The following is a 17896-nucleotide window of genomic DNA, read 5'->3' as shown; positions in this document are numbered from 1 at the left end:
CTTAAAGGCAAAGCAAAATATATATATATATATTTTTTTCTATTGAGAATTCCACTATCCAGGCAACCATCATTTGTCATTAATTAACAGCATGTCTTTGAATATGGGATGGGACAATGACACTCATTGATATGCTGTCCAACATAAAACATAAAAATGTATACAACATGGTATTCAATTCTTTAACTAGACAAAAATGTAACACACACACACACAAGCTTGCTGGCATAAACACATTACAGCTTAAAATAGGTTTCAGTACCACACATACCCAGTTTTGGCAAAATTAGTCCAGTAAGTCATCACCACAGCACTGAGCATGACGTCGTTCTTCGAGAAGTTACAGGGGAACAGTTCTGTGGGACCGATCATGGGCAGGCCAAACACATAGGGGATCTCGTCACCGTGGGCTGCGTCTGCCCACGGGGGCACCTGCTCTGTCTGGCAGTGGTGGTAGAAGGCGTAGAAGTATGTTGGTGACCCAAAGCTGGAGTGGAGATCTGCTGTGGCCACGGCCGGAGCCACCCATTGGTGGTCAGTGAACAGAGCTAGTAGGGTCTTCCTCCTGGTCTCTGGGTTGTGTTTATCAGCCCAGTCCGTGTACATGAACTTTATGGTCTCACGCAGAATGTCTTTGCCCTCCGGGTAACCGTACAGGTCGTCCACGAAGCTGGACACGGCGTAGTCAAAATCATTGGCCTGGACGCCGTTCTCGTTATCTACGATGAGCTCCACAAACTTCAGGCCCTCGCCCTGGTTGACGCCCAGCATGATGTCATAGTTGAGGAACTCGCCCTGCTCCATGAGGATCTGGGGGTCGTCTGGGATCACATCTCCATCTATGACAGGCCCAAAGGCGATATGGTACCTGGCTGGCTGGATGTCCTGGTCCACCAGCTCCTTGTAGTGCTTCTTCTGCAGACACTCCACCAGGTCCACCGTTTCCTTCAGATTGCAGCCCACCTTCTTGGCCAACATGCGAGCGTACTTAGCAGGTTGGAAGCTGACTGCCCAGCTGGACAACGCAGTGCCACTCTGTGCTATAGCTCTCTGGAAAAGTCCTGCAGAGAGACAAGATACAAGCCAACCAGAGTCAGACAACACCTCATAATGTAGCATCACAATGCATCACACTGGGAAATGTTGTTCCCTGCTTTCCCCCAGAGTATGATAGAAAACAGACTATTCTTTTAGGGATACTATGGTTGGTGCATGGGCTTTTATGTGTCTTAATCATGGGTCCTATCATTGTAAGTCATTGATGATGCATGCTGTGATAAAATAATTGCCCAAAGTAATACTCTACTCTCTCTCTACATGACCTGCCACTCAGGAGGAAATGCCACTGAAACTGTCATTACTAAACATATCCAAACACAGCATGATGTGTACTCACACTAAAATCTAAATGTGCACTTGTAGAGTTATGTGCACTTGAAGAGCGATTAAATTTGCTGGCAATAGACGTAACTCTCCTCACAACCTTGAAAATGTAAAAGTCAATTTGTCTAGCTTAGTTTATTGTGCAATTCCTGGGAGAGCACAGAGAGACATTGTCTCTTGTCTTGACAGACATCTGCATTGTTAACAGAGATTACTGCTTTACAAACAGTCAGACTTCTATTTCAGGGTTTGTTTGACAAGGTTTGTAGACAGACTTGTTACACAGTCACAATATCATAGGAATTGTCATGACACGTATTGTTAATTCTGATGTTTTATAAACAAGAAATAACCTCTTTTAAAGTACATGTATTTTTATCATTCTAATAACAAAGAAAACTTGCTTTAATTATCACATTTTCAAACATGTTGATATAAAATCTGTCTTTCGATCCAACCCACACAAAAAGATGGAAATGACAAAGTTGTAGGAGCAGGATTGATCATGCTGTGTCTGAAAAGTGTCATACTGTGGTATGAATATTAGTAGTTTTGTATTTAATTAATCTGTGAAGACAATACGATTAGAGGGAGCAATACACTGACATGATAACATTGATTGGGGCTCCCCTAAGAACGTGGATTAGGAGGTGAGATAGCGATACAATCCAAATAAAGTGGGTCTGGCGATCAGGTATGGAATACTATTAGAGCCCATATATGGTCAGTGCTTTAGTCAACTTTAACCTTTTCCCTGAGAAGAGTTTTACACAAATTAAAGGTCCTAGAAAAACAGGGAAAATACAAATGTATATATCCAGCTGCTAGGAAGGAAGGGAAAAGTAAAGAAGCAGGATTGTCTACGGTTCTTTGTGGTTGTGAGGCAGAGTGGCACATGAAATGTGGGGACTATGGCAATTAAAATGTATACGTGAAGGATAGAGAGAGAGAGAGAGAGAGAATCAAAAGCACTTTACACAGGGGAAGATGTTTGGGGTTGGGGGTGCTGGGGGTACCAGTACTAGTCAAAAGTATAGACACATCTACTCATTCAAGAGTTTTTATTTATTTTCACTATTTTCTACATTGTAGAATAATAGCAAAGACATCAAAACTGTGGAATAACACATATGGAATCATGTAGTAACCGAAAAAGTGTTGAACAAATCAAAAAAAGATTTTAGATTCTTCAAAGTAGCCACCCTTTGCCTTGATGACAGCTTTGCGCACTCTTGGCATTCTCTTATTCACCAGCTTCACCTGGAATGCTTTTCCAACAGTCTTGAAGGAGTTCCCACATATGCTGAGCACTTGTTAACTGATTTTCTTTCACTCTGCGGTCCAACTCCTCCCAAACCATCTCAATTGGGTTGAGGTTTGGTGATTGTGGAGGCCAGGTCATCTGATGCAGCACTCCATCACTCTCCTTCTTGGTCAAATAGCCCTTACGCAGCCTGCAGGTGTGTTGGGTCATTGTCCTGTTGAGAAACAAATGATAGTCGCACTAAGCGCAAACCAGATGGGATGGCGTATCGCTGCCGAATGCTGTGGTAGCCATGCTGGTTAACTTCTTGGTGACAGGGGGCAGTATTTTCATGTCCGGATGAAATGCATGCACAAATTCTACTGCCTGCTACACATCTCCAGAAGATAAGATATGCATATTATTAGTAGATTTGGATAGAAAACACTCTGAAGTTTCTAAAACTGTTTGAATCATGTCTGTGAGTATAACAGAACTTATTTAGCAGGCGAAACCCAGAGGACAAACCATTCAGATTTTCTTTTTTGAGGTCACTCTCTTTTCATTAAGTTTTCATTGGGAATCCAGATTTCTAAGGGACCTTATTGCAGTTCCTATCGCTTCAACTGGATGTCAACAGTCTTTAGAAATTGGTTGAGGTTATTCCTTTGTGTAATGAAGAAGTACGGCCATCTTGAACGAGGGTCACTTGAAGTGTACTGTTAGATAAGAAGCGCATGACCAGAAAGCTAGCTTCAGCTTGTTTTCCTCCTGGATTGAACACAGATCATCCCGTCTTCAATTTTGTCTATTTTTTACGTAAAAAAATACCTAAAGTTGTATTACAAAAGTGTTTAGATATTTTGTAGTCACATTGAGCAAGTTGGAACTGGTGTTTTTCTGGATCAAACGCACCAAATAAATGGACATTCCGTCGATATACAGTGGGGAGAACAAGTATTTGATACACTTCCCATTTTGCAGATTTTCCTACTTACAAAGTATGTAGAAGTCTGTAATTTTTATCATAGGTACACTTCAACTGTGTGAGACGGAATCTAAAACAAAAATCACATTGTATGACTTTTAAGTAATTAATTTGCATTTTATTGCATGACATAAGTATTTGATACATCAGAAAAGCAGAACTTAATATTTGGTACAGAAATATATAGTTTTGCAATTACAGAGATCATACGTTTCCTGTAGTTCTTGACCAGGTTTGCACACACTGCAGCAGTGATTTTTGCCCACTCCTCCATACAGACCTTCTCCAGATCCTTCAGGTTTTGGGGCTGTCGCTGGGCAATACGGACTTTCAGCTCCCTCCAAAGATTTTCTATTGGGTTCAGGTCTGGAGACTGGCTAGATTCTGTCTCTCACAGTTGAAGTGTACCTATGATAAAAATTGCACACATTTTGCAGGAAAACCTGCAAAATCGGCAGTGTATCAAATACTTGTTCTCCCCACTGTATATCGACGCAATTAATCAAACAAAAGGACCATTTGTGATGTTTATGGGACATATTGGAGTGCCAACAAAGGATGCTCGTCAAAGGTAAGGCATGAATTATATTAATATTTCTGCGTTTTGTGTCGTGCCTGCAGGGTTGAAATATGGTTTCTCTCTTTGTTTACGGAGGTGTTATCCTCAGATAATAGCATTGTTTGCTTTCACCGAAAAGCCTTTTTGAAATCTGACATGTTGGCTGGGTTCACAACAAGTGTAGCTTTAATTTGCTATATTGCATGTGTGATTTAATGAAAGTTTGATTTTTATAGTAATTTATTTGAATTTGGCACCCAGAGAGGTTAAGTGTGCATTGAGTTCTAAAAAATCACCAACAGTGTCACCAGCAAAGCAACCACACCCCATAACACCTCCTCCTCCACGCTTCCCGGTGGGAACCACACATGCAGAGATCCTCCGTTCACCTACTCTGCGTCTCACAAAGACATGGCAGTTGGAACCAAAAATCTCAAATTTGGGCTCATCAGACCAAAGGACAGATTTCCACCGGTCTAATGTCTATTGCTCGTGGTTCCTGGCCCAAGCAATACTCTTATTATTATTAGTGTCCTTTAGTAGTCGTTTCTTTGCAGCAGGTCGACCATGAAGGCCTAATTCACGCAGTCTCCTCTGAACAGTTGATGTTGAAATGTGTTTGCTACTTGAACTATGTGAAGCATTTATTTGGACTGTAATTTCTGAGGCTGATAACTCTAATGAACTTATTCTCTGCAGCAGAGGTAACTCTGTGTCTTCCATTCCTGTGGAGGTCCTCATGAGAGCCAGTTTCATCATAGCGCTTGATGGTTTTTGTGACTGCACATGTTAGAAATGTTCAAAGTTCTTAAAATGCTCCATACTGACTGACATTCATGTCTTAAAGAAATGATGGACTGTCATTTCTCTTAGCTTATTTGAGCTGTTCTTGCCATAATATGTACTTCTGTATACCACCCATACCTTGTCACAACACAACTGATTGGCTCAAATGCAATAAGAAGGAAAGAAATTCCACAAATTAACTTCTAACAAGGCACACCTATTAATTGAAATACATTCCTCATGAAGCTGGTTGAGACAATGCCAAGAGTGTGCAAAGCTGTCATCAAGGCAAAGGGTGGCTATTTTGAAGACTCTAAAATCTAAAAAATATTTTGATATGTTGAACACTTTTTTTGATTACAACATGATTCCATATGTGTATTACATAGTGGTGATGTCTTCACTATTATTCTACAATGTAGAAAACAGCAAAAATAAAGAAAACAACTGAAATTAGTAGGTGTGTCCAAACTTTTGACTGGTACTGTATATATGTTTTTATTGTGATGTTTCAGGGGGTGCTGCAGCACCCTCAGCACCCCTACTTCCTGTGGCTATGTATACAGCCATTCGAGAACAAAATACTCTCATCAACTTAAATCACACAGGTGGCATGCGACACTGAAAATGGAAAAAGTTGCAACCTCTGCATTATACCTTTGGTTGAATTGCTCCAACGGTTACCTTCAGAATAATGGGACAGGGTCAGGAGGTTGACACAGGAGGCGCCAGCCCCTGATCCGAAAACTGTTATTCGTAAAGGGTCACCACCAAAGAAAGCAATATTCTCGCTAGTCCAGCGCAGGGCTTGAATCAGATCAAGAAGTCCATAGTTTCCTTTGGAAGCTTGGTCCCCTGTGCTTAAGAAACCTGGAAGACAGAGAGTACAAAACAGAGAACAGATGAATAACCTGGGATGTCTCTAAGGTATGAACACAGAGCTGCGGTACATTCACATGCAAACATTGATTATACCTTACTCAGACTGTAAATACCCTATTTAGATAAAACTTTGCAAGAAAATGCACGTGAAGATTTTTAAGAGTCAGGTGTTTTACAGTGTTTGATGATTATTAAACATCTTTTGGAGTCTTCCTGAAAATGACTCACAGCACTCACATCAGACTCTTTAAGCACAGGACAGTTTTACATGCAAAACCAATAAGCGTGTTCATTTAATACTTTTAGCGATAAAAAAGGAGTTATTACTCCAAAGAGTCAATTTAGGGACGCTACGCTAAATATAATTCTGAAAATCCAATTTTGAGGCAGACAGATTTAAATCCATACCACATGAAAAATACTCTGTGGATAAAATAATAAAATGAAGTGATCTACAGATAGCATTATATGCAGGCTATCTCAGCTGCAGACCTGCAAAGGGAAACTCTTTAAGAATGCACCATTTTGTAGTCGGAACATGTCATATTGGCCTACATCATTCATAGCTAGAGTAGGTAGATAACAAGATATCTAGCCAATTAGCCTCACCAACAAAAATAAAGTGTGCACCATATGTACCATAGAAACACATCAAAGTTGTGGATAATCATCAAAGCCTTGCAAAATAATATTGCGTTTTATATTTCTGAAGAAATAGTTAAATAAAGTATAGCGTGTGACGCTTTAGCTTATTAAAGATCCCACACTCTTACCCCAACACTGTTCAATTACTTAATAACCCATTCAAGATGTTATGTATGCTATGTGAATGCAAGATATGGTTCTGGGTACCGAGATTGCAGTAGTATCGAAATAAACACAGAAGCCTATTACCAGTTTAGTAACTTCTTTCAATATTATCAGAGGCATTGCTGGTGAATAGTTATGTTGCTTCACTTCAACAAGTCCTCTGAGTGTTGTGTAAGCAGTAAGGCCCGGTTCAATTAAAGGGAGAACCATCATTCTTCTCTGCTGTTTCATTCTGGGCCTATCCCACATGGTTCTGTCCAATTAAGGACTTGAAACACTGCAGATTAATGTGTACCCATATATAAAAGATGGCATCTGTGAAATATAACTGATTAAGTCCATGCATCCCAAAGGAGCAACAGTAGAGTCGTTTAATAGCAGTCCCTATTCCCTTACTCTCTGATTTCCATGCTAAAAGGTCCATTACCTGGGAAATCACCTTGGGAGTGCTTTCCCCTATAGCCCTGAGACATATTGTATTTCATCTTATGGCTCCTTTTCAATTTGATACTTTAGCTTCCTCACAGAGCTTGATATTGCTCACCATCTCCTATAGAACTATGCAGAGTCAATCTAGGTTGACCAATTCAGCAGTCACATAAAATGTATGCACTCATTAGCGTAAGTCGCTTTGAATAAAAGTGTCTGCTAAACGGCATATATTATTATATTACACAAGTATCAAAATGCGATCTCTAGCTCAGAACAAAACGCACATCCAAAGCATTGAGACCTGCAGTCAGAAAATTGACTTTTTCCAATCCATTCAAAGTTATTTATTTATTTTTGATTCTACATCAAGGCTAACCTCCTGGAAGCAACATACATCTATCAGAGATTTAGCTGGGCTGGGCTAGGATGGGGTGAGAATAAAAAAAGGCATGGGGTTCAAAATTGTTAATAACTTCACTGTTCTCAAAGGGATATTCAATGTCTGCTTTTAAAAAATGTTGACACATCTACTAATAGGTGCCTATATTTGCGAGGCATTGGAAAACCTCCCTGGTCTTTGTGGTTGAATCTGTGTTTGAAATGTACTGTTCGACTGAGGGACCTTACAGATATTTATTTGTATGTGTGGTGTACAGAGATGAGATAGTCAATCAAAAATCATGTTAAACACTATTATTGCACAGAGTCCTTGCAACTTATGTGACTTGTAAAGCAAATTCTTACTCCTGAACTTATTTAGTCTTTCCATAACAAATGGATTGAATACTTGTTGACTCAAGACATTTAAGCTTTCCATTATTAATTAATTTGTAAAACTTTAGAAAAACACAATTCCACTTTGACATTATGGAGTATTGTGTGTAGGCCAGTGACACAAAATATACATTTAATCAATGTTTAATTCAGACTGTAACACAACAAAATGTGGAAAAAGTCAAGGGGTGTGAATACTGTCTGTACATGCTCACTGTCGAGAGGGAACACAACACAGTCAATGAAAAAGATAGTGGTCCCCAGTTAAGTGAACAGTACAGACGGGTGTATGAAGATGTCCAACACCAGCTCACTCCAGACATACTGTGGTCTAAGATCAAGGAGCAAGCTGTATCTTACTGGGGTAGAAACATACAGTGACAGTGCAGATACAGCAACTCAATGCACAGATAAGATAGCAGCGGTATCATATCCTCTCAAAGGTGAAATCATGAAGAAAGCATGTGTCGTGGAGCATTTTTCAAGGTGAGGCGATACACAAATACTCACTAATCTTGTGGCTATGGTACAGCGATGGATATCTGAAGGCTCAAGGAGTGATACAGATGGTTTGCGTGTCCACCTTGTGTTTATAATGCTCTCTGGTCTAACATTGGGTTTGAACTGTGCTTTGTGAATGAATAAGCTAGGTAAAAAGATCAGAGAGGGAGTCTCAACCGAATGATCTATGTTTGAATCACTAACTAGGTTCCCATACAATTGACGACAGATCTTCTTATGAATATTTTAAAATCAGCATAAAAAATAAAATCTGCAAATGTTTAGTGGTGTGTTTCCACCAAACTGACTCGTTGCAGATACAAGTGACTGGTTGATGACGTAGTGCACACAAAATCTACTTTTTCGCTTAAGTTTTCATGTACTGAATAAAAGTCTATAGTTCAATGTGTTACCTTAGAATTTTCAACTCTACTGATAGTTTTGTCACAAAAACCTTTTCCTTAAATAGAAAATGTGCCTACTCTGGTCTGGCACGTACACTCTAGCCAACAGCTCACAGATACAGTGCGGGTAGGATGGTCTACATGATGACATTAATATGGATAAGAGTGAGATAATTTGTATTTGTCAAATGGCAGTCAAGCATCAATCATCATATCACCAGAATAATACACTCAATATTTATTGAAAAGGAGCATCAAGATCACTGTGCACATTCACCACCCTGTGAAATTCATCTTAATTTATTTAATCTGTAGCCTAATAAATTGCATGGTTTCCCGAGTCATAGTGGGAGGACCACACACCATATCATCGCGTGACTCAACATTTAGGTGTGATGGTTATTATATCAATAATTGCACATAAAGTCATTTCCACCACCATTTCTCGCATAATTAAATTAAATTAAACACAAAAAGTTCCCACCATGTTGCACGAACAAGTTGGCATTTATAAAATTGTACCGAAGCTACCTGTTTCCATTACAGCTGTTGAGATATTTTTTTATTCGATGTGACTTTAAAATTGTGGATGAAAACAATACTGAGGTGGACATTTCTCTACAATTTGAATACTGTTGAATGGTGTGTTTGTCATTTTACTGTAGGATATATTTTTGTTCAAACATGGAGTATAGAATTCAGTGTCATCCTTTTTGTTTTCTATATGGTGTATTTTCCTTTGATAGATGGGATATGTCACTGTGTGTCTGGGGTCGGCTTAAATCATATAATCGCAACCTAACCAAGAGAAAAGGCAGATGGAAAAATGGTTTACTTGTAATGCAGCTTTCTGCACAGTCTTGCCTCTAATCCTCTCCCACTGTCTTATGACTGCCAAACGAGAAAAATAAATCAGTCCATCTGTGTCACACAAAAGACCACTTAACATGTATTACATTCACAGCCAATGGCAGACAGTACCAAAAACCGCCGGGAAAGGGCCATTAAAAAAAAAATTTGAGTTCACAGGTCCATCTCTTCGCAAGGAGTGTCTGCAGTCCCTCTAATTGCCATATCTGGAATTTGTGTAAAATACTAGAGGCTTTTATTATGAAACTTGCAGGGTTATGACAAAGCCACATCAGGCCAAGCAAAATCCTGATTGAGGGACGATACCTCTATCCATCTAATAAAAAATTGCACATCTCAATAAAATATCCAGAGAAAGGCATACTTTAATAATTTCCACTCTGAACACCATCAAAAGGCAAAGACGTTCAATTAATCTCCATTTTGGCTTGAGAGTCAGAGGGAAATAGAGAGAGGTAAGAAAAGGCGTAGAAGAGAAAGAGTGAGTAAAGTAAAATAGGATCCCTGATGATGAAAAAGCTGTCTTCGACATTATTCCCAAGTCCTTTCAAGGTGAGGAGACAGAGTGAGGCAACCATACTTGGCATGAGCTTGGAATGATACACTACATGACCAAAAGTATGCTCGTTGAACATCTCATTCCGAAATCATGGGCATTAATGTGGAGTTGGCCCCCCCCTTTGCTGCTATAACAGCCTCCACTCTTCTGGGAAGGCTTACCACTAGATGTTGAAACATTGCTCCAGGGCCCTGCTTCCATTCAGCCACAAGAGTATTAATGAGGTCGGGCACTGATGTTGGGTGATAAGGCCTGGCTCGCAGTCGGCGTTCCAATTCATCCCAAAGGTGTTTGCTGGGGTTGAGGTCAGGGCTCTGTGCAGGCCAGTCAAGGTTTTCCACACCGATCTCAACAAACCAGTTCTGCATGGGCCTCACTTTGTGCATGGTGGCATTGTCATGCTGAAACAGGAAAGGTCCTACCCAAACTGTTGCCACAAAGTTGGAGGCACATAATCATCTAGAATGTCATTGTATGCTGTACAGTTAAGATTTCCCTTCATTGGAACTAAGGGGCCTATTCCGAAACATGAAAATCATCCCCAAACCATTATTCCTCATCCACCAAACTTTACAGTTAGCACTATGCATTGGGGCAGGTAAATGTTCTCCAGGCATCCGCCAATCCTAGATGAGTCTATCTGACCGCCAGATGGAGAAGTGTGATTCATCACTTCAGAGAACGCGTTTCCACTGCTCCAGAGTACAATGGCGGTGAGCTTTACACCATTCCAGCCGAACTTGGCATTGCGCATGGTGATCTTTGGCTTGTGTGTGACTGCTCGGGCATAGAAAGCCGTTTCATGAAGCTCCCGACAAATAGTTATTGTGCTGACGTTGCTTCCAGAGTTTGGAACTTGTTAGTGAGTGCGGCATCCGAGGACAGACAATTTTCACACACTATGCACTTCAGCACCCGGCGGTCCTGTTCTGTGAGCTTGTGTGGCCTACCACTTTGTGGCTGAGCCGTTGTTGATCTTATACATTTCCACTTCACAATAACAGCACTTACAGTTGACCGGGGTAGCTCTAGCAGGGCAGAAATTTGAGGAACTGACTTGTTGGAAAGGTGGCATCCTATGACGGTGCCACGTTGGATGTCACTGAGCTTTTCAGTAAGGCCATTCTACTGCCAATGTTTGTCTATGGACAATGTTTGTCAATGTGTGCTCGATTTTATACACCCGTTTCTGACTGGTTTGAAGGGGTGTCCACATACACTATATATACAAAAGTATATTCGGATGTTTGGCACCGTTGGCATTACGGAAAGAAACATTGTCCAAATGTGTTGCTGCTGTATTTGCTTATCTGTAATATGTATTGTGCTGGAACAGCAACACATTCATACCTGCGCTCTTCATACACTAGTACTGGCATGGAGGCAACCACGGAGCACACTGATAAAACACAATGCATTCTTTAATTTAAAGATGCACACAGGGGTTAATTGGAGTTCTGTAGGTGGTGGAATTCTCCACCACATTGGTTTCTTTTCCATTATTATGTTTTTAACGACCAGTAATTATTCAAATGCCACAATATGCTCATGCTCATCCTTAGGTGTTCATAAAAACAAACCTAACGTAGCAGACATAAAATAAAGGCCTGAGCCAAGTCCCCACATCCGTTTTCCAGTGGAAACGGAAGCTAGGTTGAAGATACTGTATCCCTGAAAACGGCGTTGTTAGTGGTTTCTGCCGACCTTGCATAGGCTACATATAATAATGGTCGCTAATCAAGGAGATTCTCAACTTTTGACGATAGATGACATCATAGTGCCTCATTTGGTTGGTTGCTTAGCTACGCTGAGATATACCCAGTATCTAGCCTAAAGAATCCCTCCATCCCCGCTTCCCTCCCTCAGTATTCTCTATCTTCCCAGGTACCTGGCCAGTCTGACTACTGGCTATTGCACAGAGGTTATCAAAAGCAAGTCTTCTCAGTCTTGACAGTCCTATTTATGACTTAAATTCCTTGAAATTAATAAATGTAAGACTGAAACTGCTGCTGTAGGTGAAATACACACATGCTATAATTTCAATCTTCTCAACGTACCTTAAAAAGAAAAGACAACACAATGTCCAAACAATTGATCTTCTTATTATACAAAAATAATATTCTGTCTGAATGACTGTTGGGAAGCTATTGGGGCTCGTGTGAGACTGAATGTGAATCTAAATGTATTATTTCATAATATAGAAAGTGGTTGATTTTCACAGGCAAAATGGATGCACATTCAGTATGTGGATATAGCATGTTAACATATGCAAAGCCATTCCAAATGAAAACTAAATCCAAACACAGAAAGCAGCGGAATTATCCTTCTAAGGTAAATGAGAGAGATGAAAGTTAAATGTACATTTCAATAATGTGGAAGATAACAACATGTACATTTCAATAATGGGGAAGATAATCATCCTACAGTCAGGATGCTGCATTATTCTGCAAACATTAGCCATGTCAGATTTTTATCATACTAATGTCCCTGTCATATCCCATTTCAGTAGACACTGTGTGAAATTAACTTGGACGAAGCGTAGTGTTTGCTAATGTGAACGAACACATCACATAACTCCATGCTGAGACTGCTGTATCATTAGAAAAACTCCCTATTTCAACAAATGGGTCTAGAAGAAAAACCTGCTAGAAAGGTTCAGATGTTTGAAGAAAAATGTATTCCACATTGTATCTGAGTTACAGTGCCTTGCGAATGTATTCGGCCCCCTTGAACTTTGCGACCTTTTGCCACATTTCAGGCTTCAAACATAAAGATATAACACTGTATCTTTTTGTGAAGAATCAACAACAAGTGGGACACAATCATGAAGTGGAACGACATTTATTGGATATTTCAAACTTTTTTAACAAATCAAAAACTGAAAAATTGGGCGTGCAAAATTATTCAGCCCCCTTAAGTTAATACTTTGTAGCGCCACCTTTTGCTGCGATTACAGCTATAAGTCGCTTGGGGTATGTCTCTATCAGTTTTGCACATCGAGAGACTGAAATTTTTTCCCATTCCTCCTTGCAAAACAGCTCGAGCTCAGTGAGGTTGGATGGAGAGCATTTGTGAACAGCAGTTTTCAGTTCTTTCCACAGATTCTCGATTGGATTCAGGTCTGGACTTTGACTTGGCCATTCTAACACCTGGATATGTTTATTTTTGAACCATTCCATTGTAGATTTTGCTTTATGTTTTGGATCATTGTCTTGTTGGAAGACAAATCTCCGTCCCAGTCTCAGGTCTTTTGCAGACTCCATCAGGTTTTCTTCCAGAATGGTCCTGTATTTGGCTCCATCCATCTTCCCATCAATTTTAACCATCTTCCCTGTCCCTGCTGAAGAAAAGCAGGCCCAAACCATGATTCTGCCTCCACCATGTTTGACAGTGTGGATGGTGTGTTCAGCTGTGTTGCTTTTACGCCAAACATAACGTTTTGCATTTTTGCCAAAAAGTTCAATTTTGGTTTCATCTGACCAGAGCACCTTCTTCCACATGTTTGGTGTGTCTCCCAGGTGGCTTGTGGCAAACTTTAAACGACACTTTTTATGGATATCTTTAAGAAATGGCTTTCTTCTTGCCACTCTTCCATAAAGGCCAGATTTGTGCAATATACGACTGATTGTTGTCCTATGGACAGAGTCTCCCACCTCAGCTGTAGATCTCTGCAGTTCATCCAGAGTGATCATGGGCCTCTTGGCTGCATCTCTGATCAGTCTTCTCCTTGTATGAGCTGAAAGTTTAGAGGGACGGCCAGGTCTTGGTAGATTTGCAGTGGTCTGATACTCCTTCCATTTCAATATTATCGCTTGCACAGTGCTCCTTGGGATGTTTAAAGCTTGGGAAATCTTTTTGTATCCAAATCCGGCTTTAAACTTCTTCACAACAGTATCTCGGACCTGCCTGGTGTGTTCCTTGTTCTTCATGATGCTCTCTGCGCTTTTAACGGACCTCTGAGACTATCACAGTGCAGGTGCATTTATACGGAGACTTGATTACACACAGGTGGATTGTATTTATCATCATTAGTCATTTAGGTCAACATTGGATCATTCTGAGATCCTCACTGAACTTCTGGGGAGAGTTTGCTGCACTGAAAGTAAAGGGGCTGAATCATTTTGCACGCCCAATTTTTCAGTTTTTGATTTGTTAAAAAAGTTAGAAATATCCAATAAATGTCGTTCCACTTCATGATTGTGTCCCACTTGTTGTTGATTCTTCACAAAAAAATACAGTTTTATATATTTATGTTTGAAGCCTGAAATGTGGCAAAATGTCGCAAAGTTCAAGGGGGCCGAATACTTTCGCAAGGCACTGTATATTCTCCCAGTTAGGTATAAACAGTGGTGGAAAAAGTAATACATTCTCATACTTGAGTAAAAGTCAAAAAAATACCTTAATATAAAATGACTCAGGTAAAAATGAAAGTCACCCAGTAAAATACTACTTGAGTAAAAGTCTAAAAGTATTATGTTTTAAATATACTTATGTATCAAAAGTAAATGTAGTTCCTAAAATATACTTAAGTAATAAAAGTAAAAGTACAAATCATTTAAATTCCTTATATTAAGCAAACCAGACAGCACAATTTTTTTTTTTTACAGATAGCCAGGTCACACTCCAACACTCAGACATAATTAAAAAATGAAGCATTTGTGTTTAGTGAGTCCGCAAGTTCAGAGGAAGTAGGGACGACAAGGGATGTTTTCTTGATAAGTGTGTGATTTGGACCATTTTCTGTCCTGCTAAACATTCAAAATGTAACAGGTACTTTTGGGTGTCAGGGAAAATGTATGTAGTAAAAAGTACATTATTTTCTTTAGGAATGAAGTGAAGTTAAAGTAAAAGTTGTCAAAAAAAATAAACAGTAAAGTAATGTAAACATACCCAAAACAACAACTTTAAGTAGTACTTAAAATTATTTTTACACCGCTGGGTATAAATGTATTAATATGAAGTAATTGTGATTGGGTGTGGTTGCTGTTGGTGGGGTTTCAGTGGATCAGAGATACTTTAATATACTCAGTTCAAGTTGAGGTGAGCAGGGGAGACTAATGAAAGCTAATGCAAACACTTGCACTTATTCCACTTGGATAACTTTGCTTAATGTATGCGCAGGATCCACCTGAACAGAAACTTGAACACAGAGGCTGTTGTACAGAATCCACCTTAGAAAAGGATAAACTGAGGGACTAATGAACTAACAACAAATAATTAATATTTCACTCAATCAGTCTAGTTTTTCAGCACTAACAGAATTAATGGATTGGTATTTTGTAATGCACTCTGGGCTTTGTGAAAATGTCTGCAGAAAACCCAGTTACTCTAACACATTGCAACATGCCATAATGTATCTCTACTCAGTGCAAAATATCGTTCAATTACTTTAAATATTTGATGGTAAACGCTGTATGCTGCTCCTCCGAGAGAGGACATATTTCAAATGCCAATATTCTATCTGATATCCATTTACAGTGTACCTTCAGCTAAAGGAAAGAAAACACACATGCTGTACTAACATGGCAACTTCTCTCTTCCATGTTAGTCGCTAGTGCAAATCAAATTACTCTATCAAAATTAAATGAAATCATGTACAAATGTCTTGCTATGCGTAAACATGTTTTCATTTGTGTTCAGCCCCCTCCCATCCATAAACAAATCCCTCACCAAGGCCATCAACTCCGTCCTGTTACTGGGTGTTTCGAGCTGCTGAACTGAATCCATGGGATGGTAAGTAGTGTGGTGTGTTAGCCAGCTAGGGCCCAGCACAGCAGAGTTGATGGGAGATGTAATTACAGCTTTGAACAGTGTGTGACTAAGCTGTTTCACAGACCACAGAGGCATTGTTTATTTTCCTTATAATAAGTAGGTCTAGACTCGATTCTAATTCATGACTAGGGAGTGGAAAGAAAAGATGCCCCACTTTATAGGGCCTAAAGAGGAAGTTATTTCAAAGCTGTTCCCATTTCTGTTGTATTGTTATGGCTCCTGCTGCAGTTGTTACAGTTGCAGTGATGTCATCAGGGATAGACAGTGCATGTGTTATGTAAATCATTGTGACTTGTGACTCAGCTAAATCCCTAGCTTATTGATAAATATCCATTGCTTGGAGGTCACACTTTGCCACTTTTTAGTTAACCATATGTAAAGTTTAACAGCATCTACAGTATGAAATTAAATGGAATGCATACTTGAATTTTCAAACTTAAAACTGTATCAACACAATAAGAGCTACTTACAGTATGTGTGATGTTTTTCGTGCAGGTAGCAAGGATGTGGATCGACGTACACTGAGTGCACAAAACATTAAGAACACCTGCTCTTTCCTTGACATAGACTGACCAGGTGAATACAGGTGAAAGCTATGATCTCTTATTGATGTCACTTGTTAAATCCACTTCAATCAGTGTAAATGAAGGGGAAGAGACAGGTTAAATAAGGATTTTTACGCCTTGAGACAACTGAGGCGTGGATTGTGTACTGTATGTGTAACATTCAGATGGTGAATGGGCAAGGCAAAATATTTCACGCTTAACAGTGTCCCAGATCAAGAATTGTCCACCACCCATAGGACATCCAGCCAACTTGACTCAACTGTGGGAAGCATTGGAGTCAACATGGGCCAGTATCCTTGTGGAATGCTTCTGGCACATTGTAGAGTCCATGTCCTAACAAATTGAGGCTGTTCTGAGAGCAAAAAGGGGGGGGGGGGGGTGCAACTCAATATTAGGAAGGTGTTCTTAATGATTTGTACACTCAGTGTACTGTATAATTATATTTCTATGTGCAAGATGTGAAACTGTCCCCAGATAAGGACAAAACTCCCATTAGAAAGCACTGTCTCGGAGATGGTTCCTGAAAATTACATTCATTTGAATCCCAGAGAGAAACCAGATGCATGTCGTATGAGGGTCTGCAGATTCCTCTCCCATCTCAATGGATTGCTGCATATGTGTGGAACCACTAGTGTACAACATGTACAACAAGCAATAGTGTACACACTCTGTACAACATGCATGCTAGCCCCAGACTGGATCCCTGCTCTCTTTGAAATGTGCCTCTCAGCAGAGCCACGCTTTCTGAGGCTGATCAGACTTGTTAACCAGCTCCCTTTCTTAGGAGACATTTGCATACAGATAACAGGTCTCTGCAGACTAACAGGGGAAGAAGAGGAGGGAGAGAGAGAATAGGGAGAGACAGAGGGAGGGTGAGTCAGAGAGGAAGGGGAAAGCGACGACAAAGAGAGAGAAATACAGAAAACTGCATAGTAAGTGAACTTTGCATTAGCATACATTTTTCTGGCACCACACTGAAACATATTCCAAGGTCTGGGTAAAATGTAAATAGACCAGTTGTGGTTAAGATGGTGGTAGACTCATGACAACTGAGAAGGGAAGAGAAAAGATGCTGACCTGGTAACAGATCATAAGTCAACAGAGCACAGACTGATATTAGAGACTTCACATGGGTAATGATCCCAGGGCTGTCTGGGCATCACAGACATCACAGTGTCCGTCCCTTAGGAGTGCACAGAGCCACTCAAAAACCCTGAGACCTCTTGGTAGGAACCTGCAAGCTGCATGCAAGGTCTTCCTAATGAGCCAAGACAGAGCAGGAAATGATGTTGCGGCGCCTGCTCCCTCCTGTCATAAACAGCATGGCTGAAAATGTCATCAGGGTTCCAAATGAGTTCTGCGGCTGT

The 17896-nt window shown here is 40.1% G+C and overlaps 1 protein-coding gene and 1 long non-coding RNA gene across 8 annotated transcripts in view; one reads left to right on the top strand and one right to left on the bottom strand.

Moving 5' to 3' along the window:
- The window catches only part of LOC110521588 (neuroligin-1), a 334792-nt gene that overhangs the window by 6104 nt on the left and 310792 nt on the right, over window positions 1-17896 (bottom strand). For all 4 annotated transcript variants that reach the window (XM_090231650.1, XM_036968746.2, XM_036968744.2 and 1 more), the window contains 2 exons: window positions 5617-5829; window positions 272-1061 (listed from right to left, as the gene is read on the bottom strand). In XM_090231650.1, the coding sequence (XP_090087776.1) occupies window positions 272-1061; window positions 5617-5829 (1003 nt within the window). The remainder of the gene's footprint in view (window positions 1-271; window positions 1062-5616; window positions 5830-17896) is intronic.
- LOC149983959 (uncharacterized) overlaps window positions 1-17896 on the top strand; it is a 566613-nt gene that overhangs the window by 362879 nt on the left and 185838 nt on the right. The gene's annotated exons all lie outside the window — the stretch shown is intronic.

Source organism: Oncorhynchus mykiss, chromosome 4 (genome assembly GCF_057628025.1).
Source record: "Oncorhynchus mykiss isolate SJ-2025 chromosome 4, ASM5762802v1, whole genome shotgun sequence".
NCBI lineage: Eukaryota > Metazoa > Chordata > Actinopteri > Salmoniformes > Salmonidae > Oncorhynchus > Oncorhynchus mykiss.
Note: the sequence above shows the minus strand (reverse complement) of the source record. Positions and strands in the feature narration are given on the sequence as shown.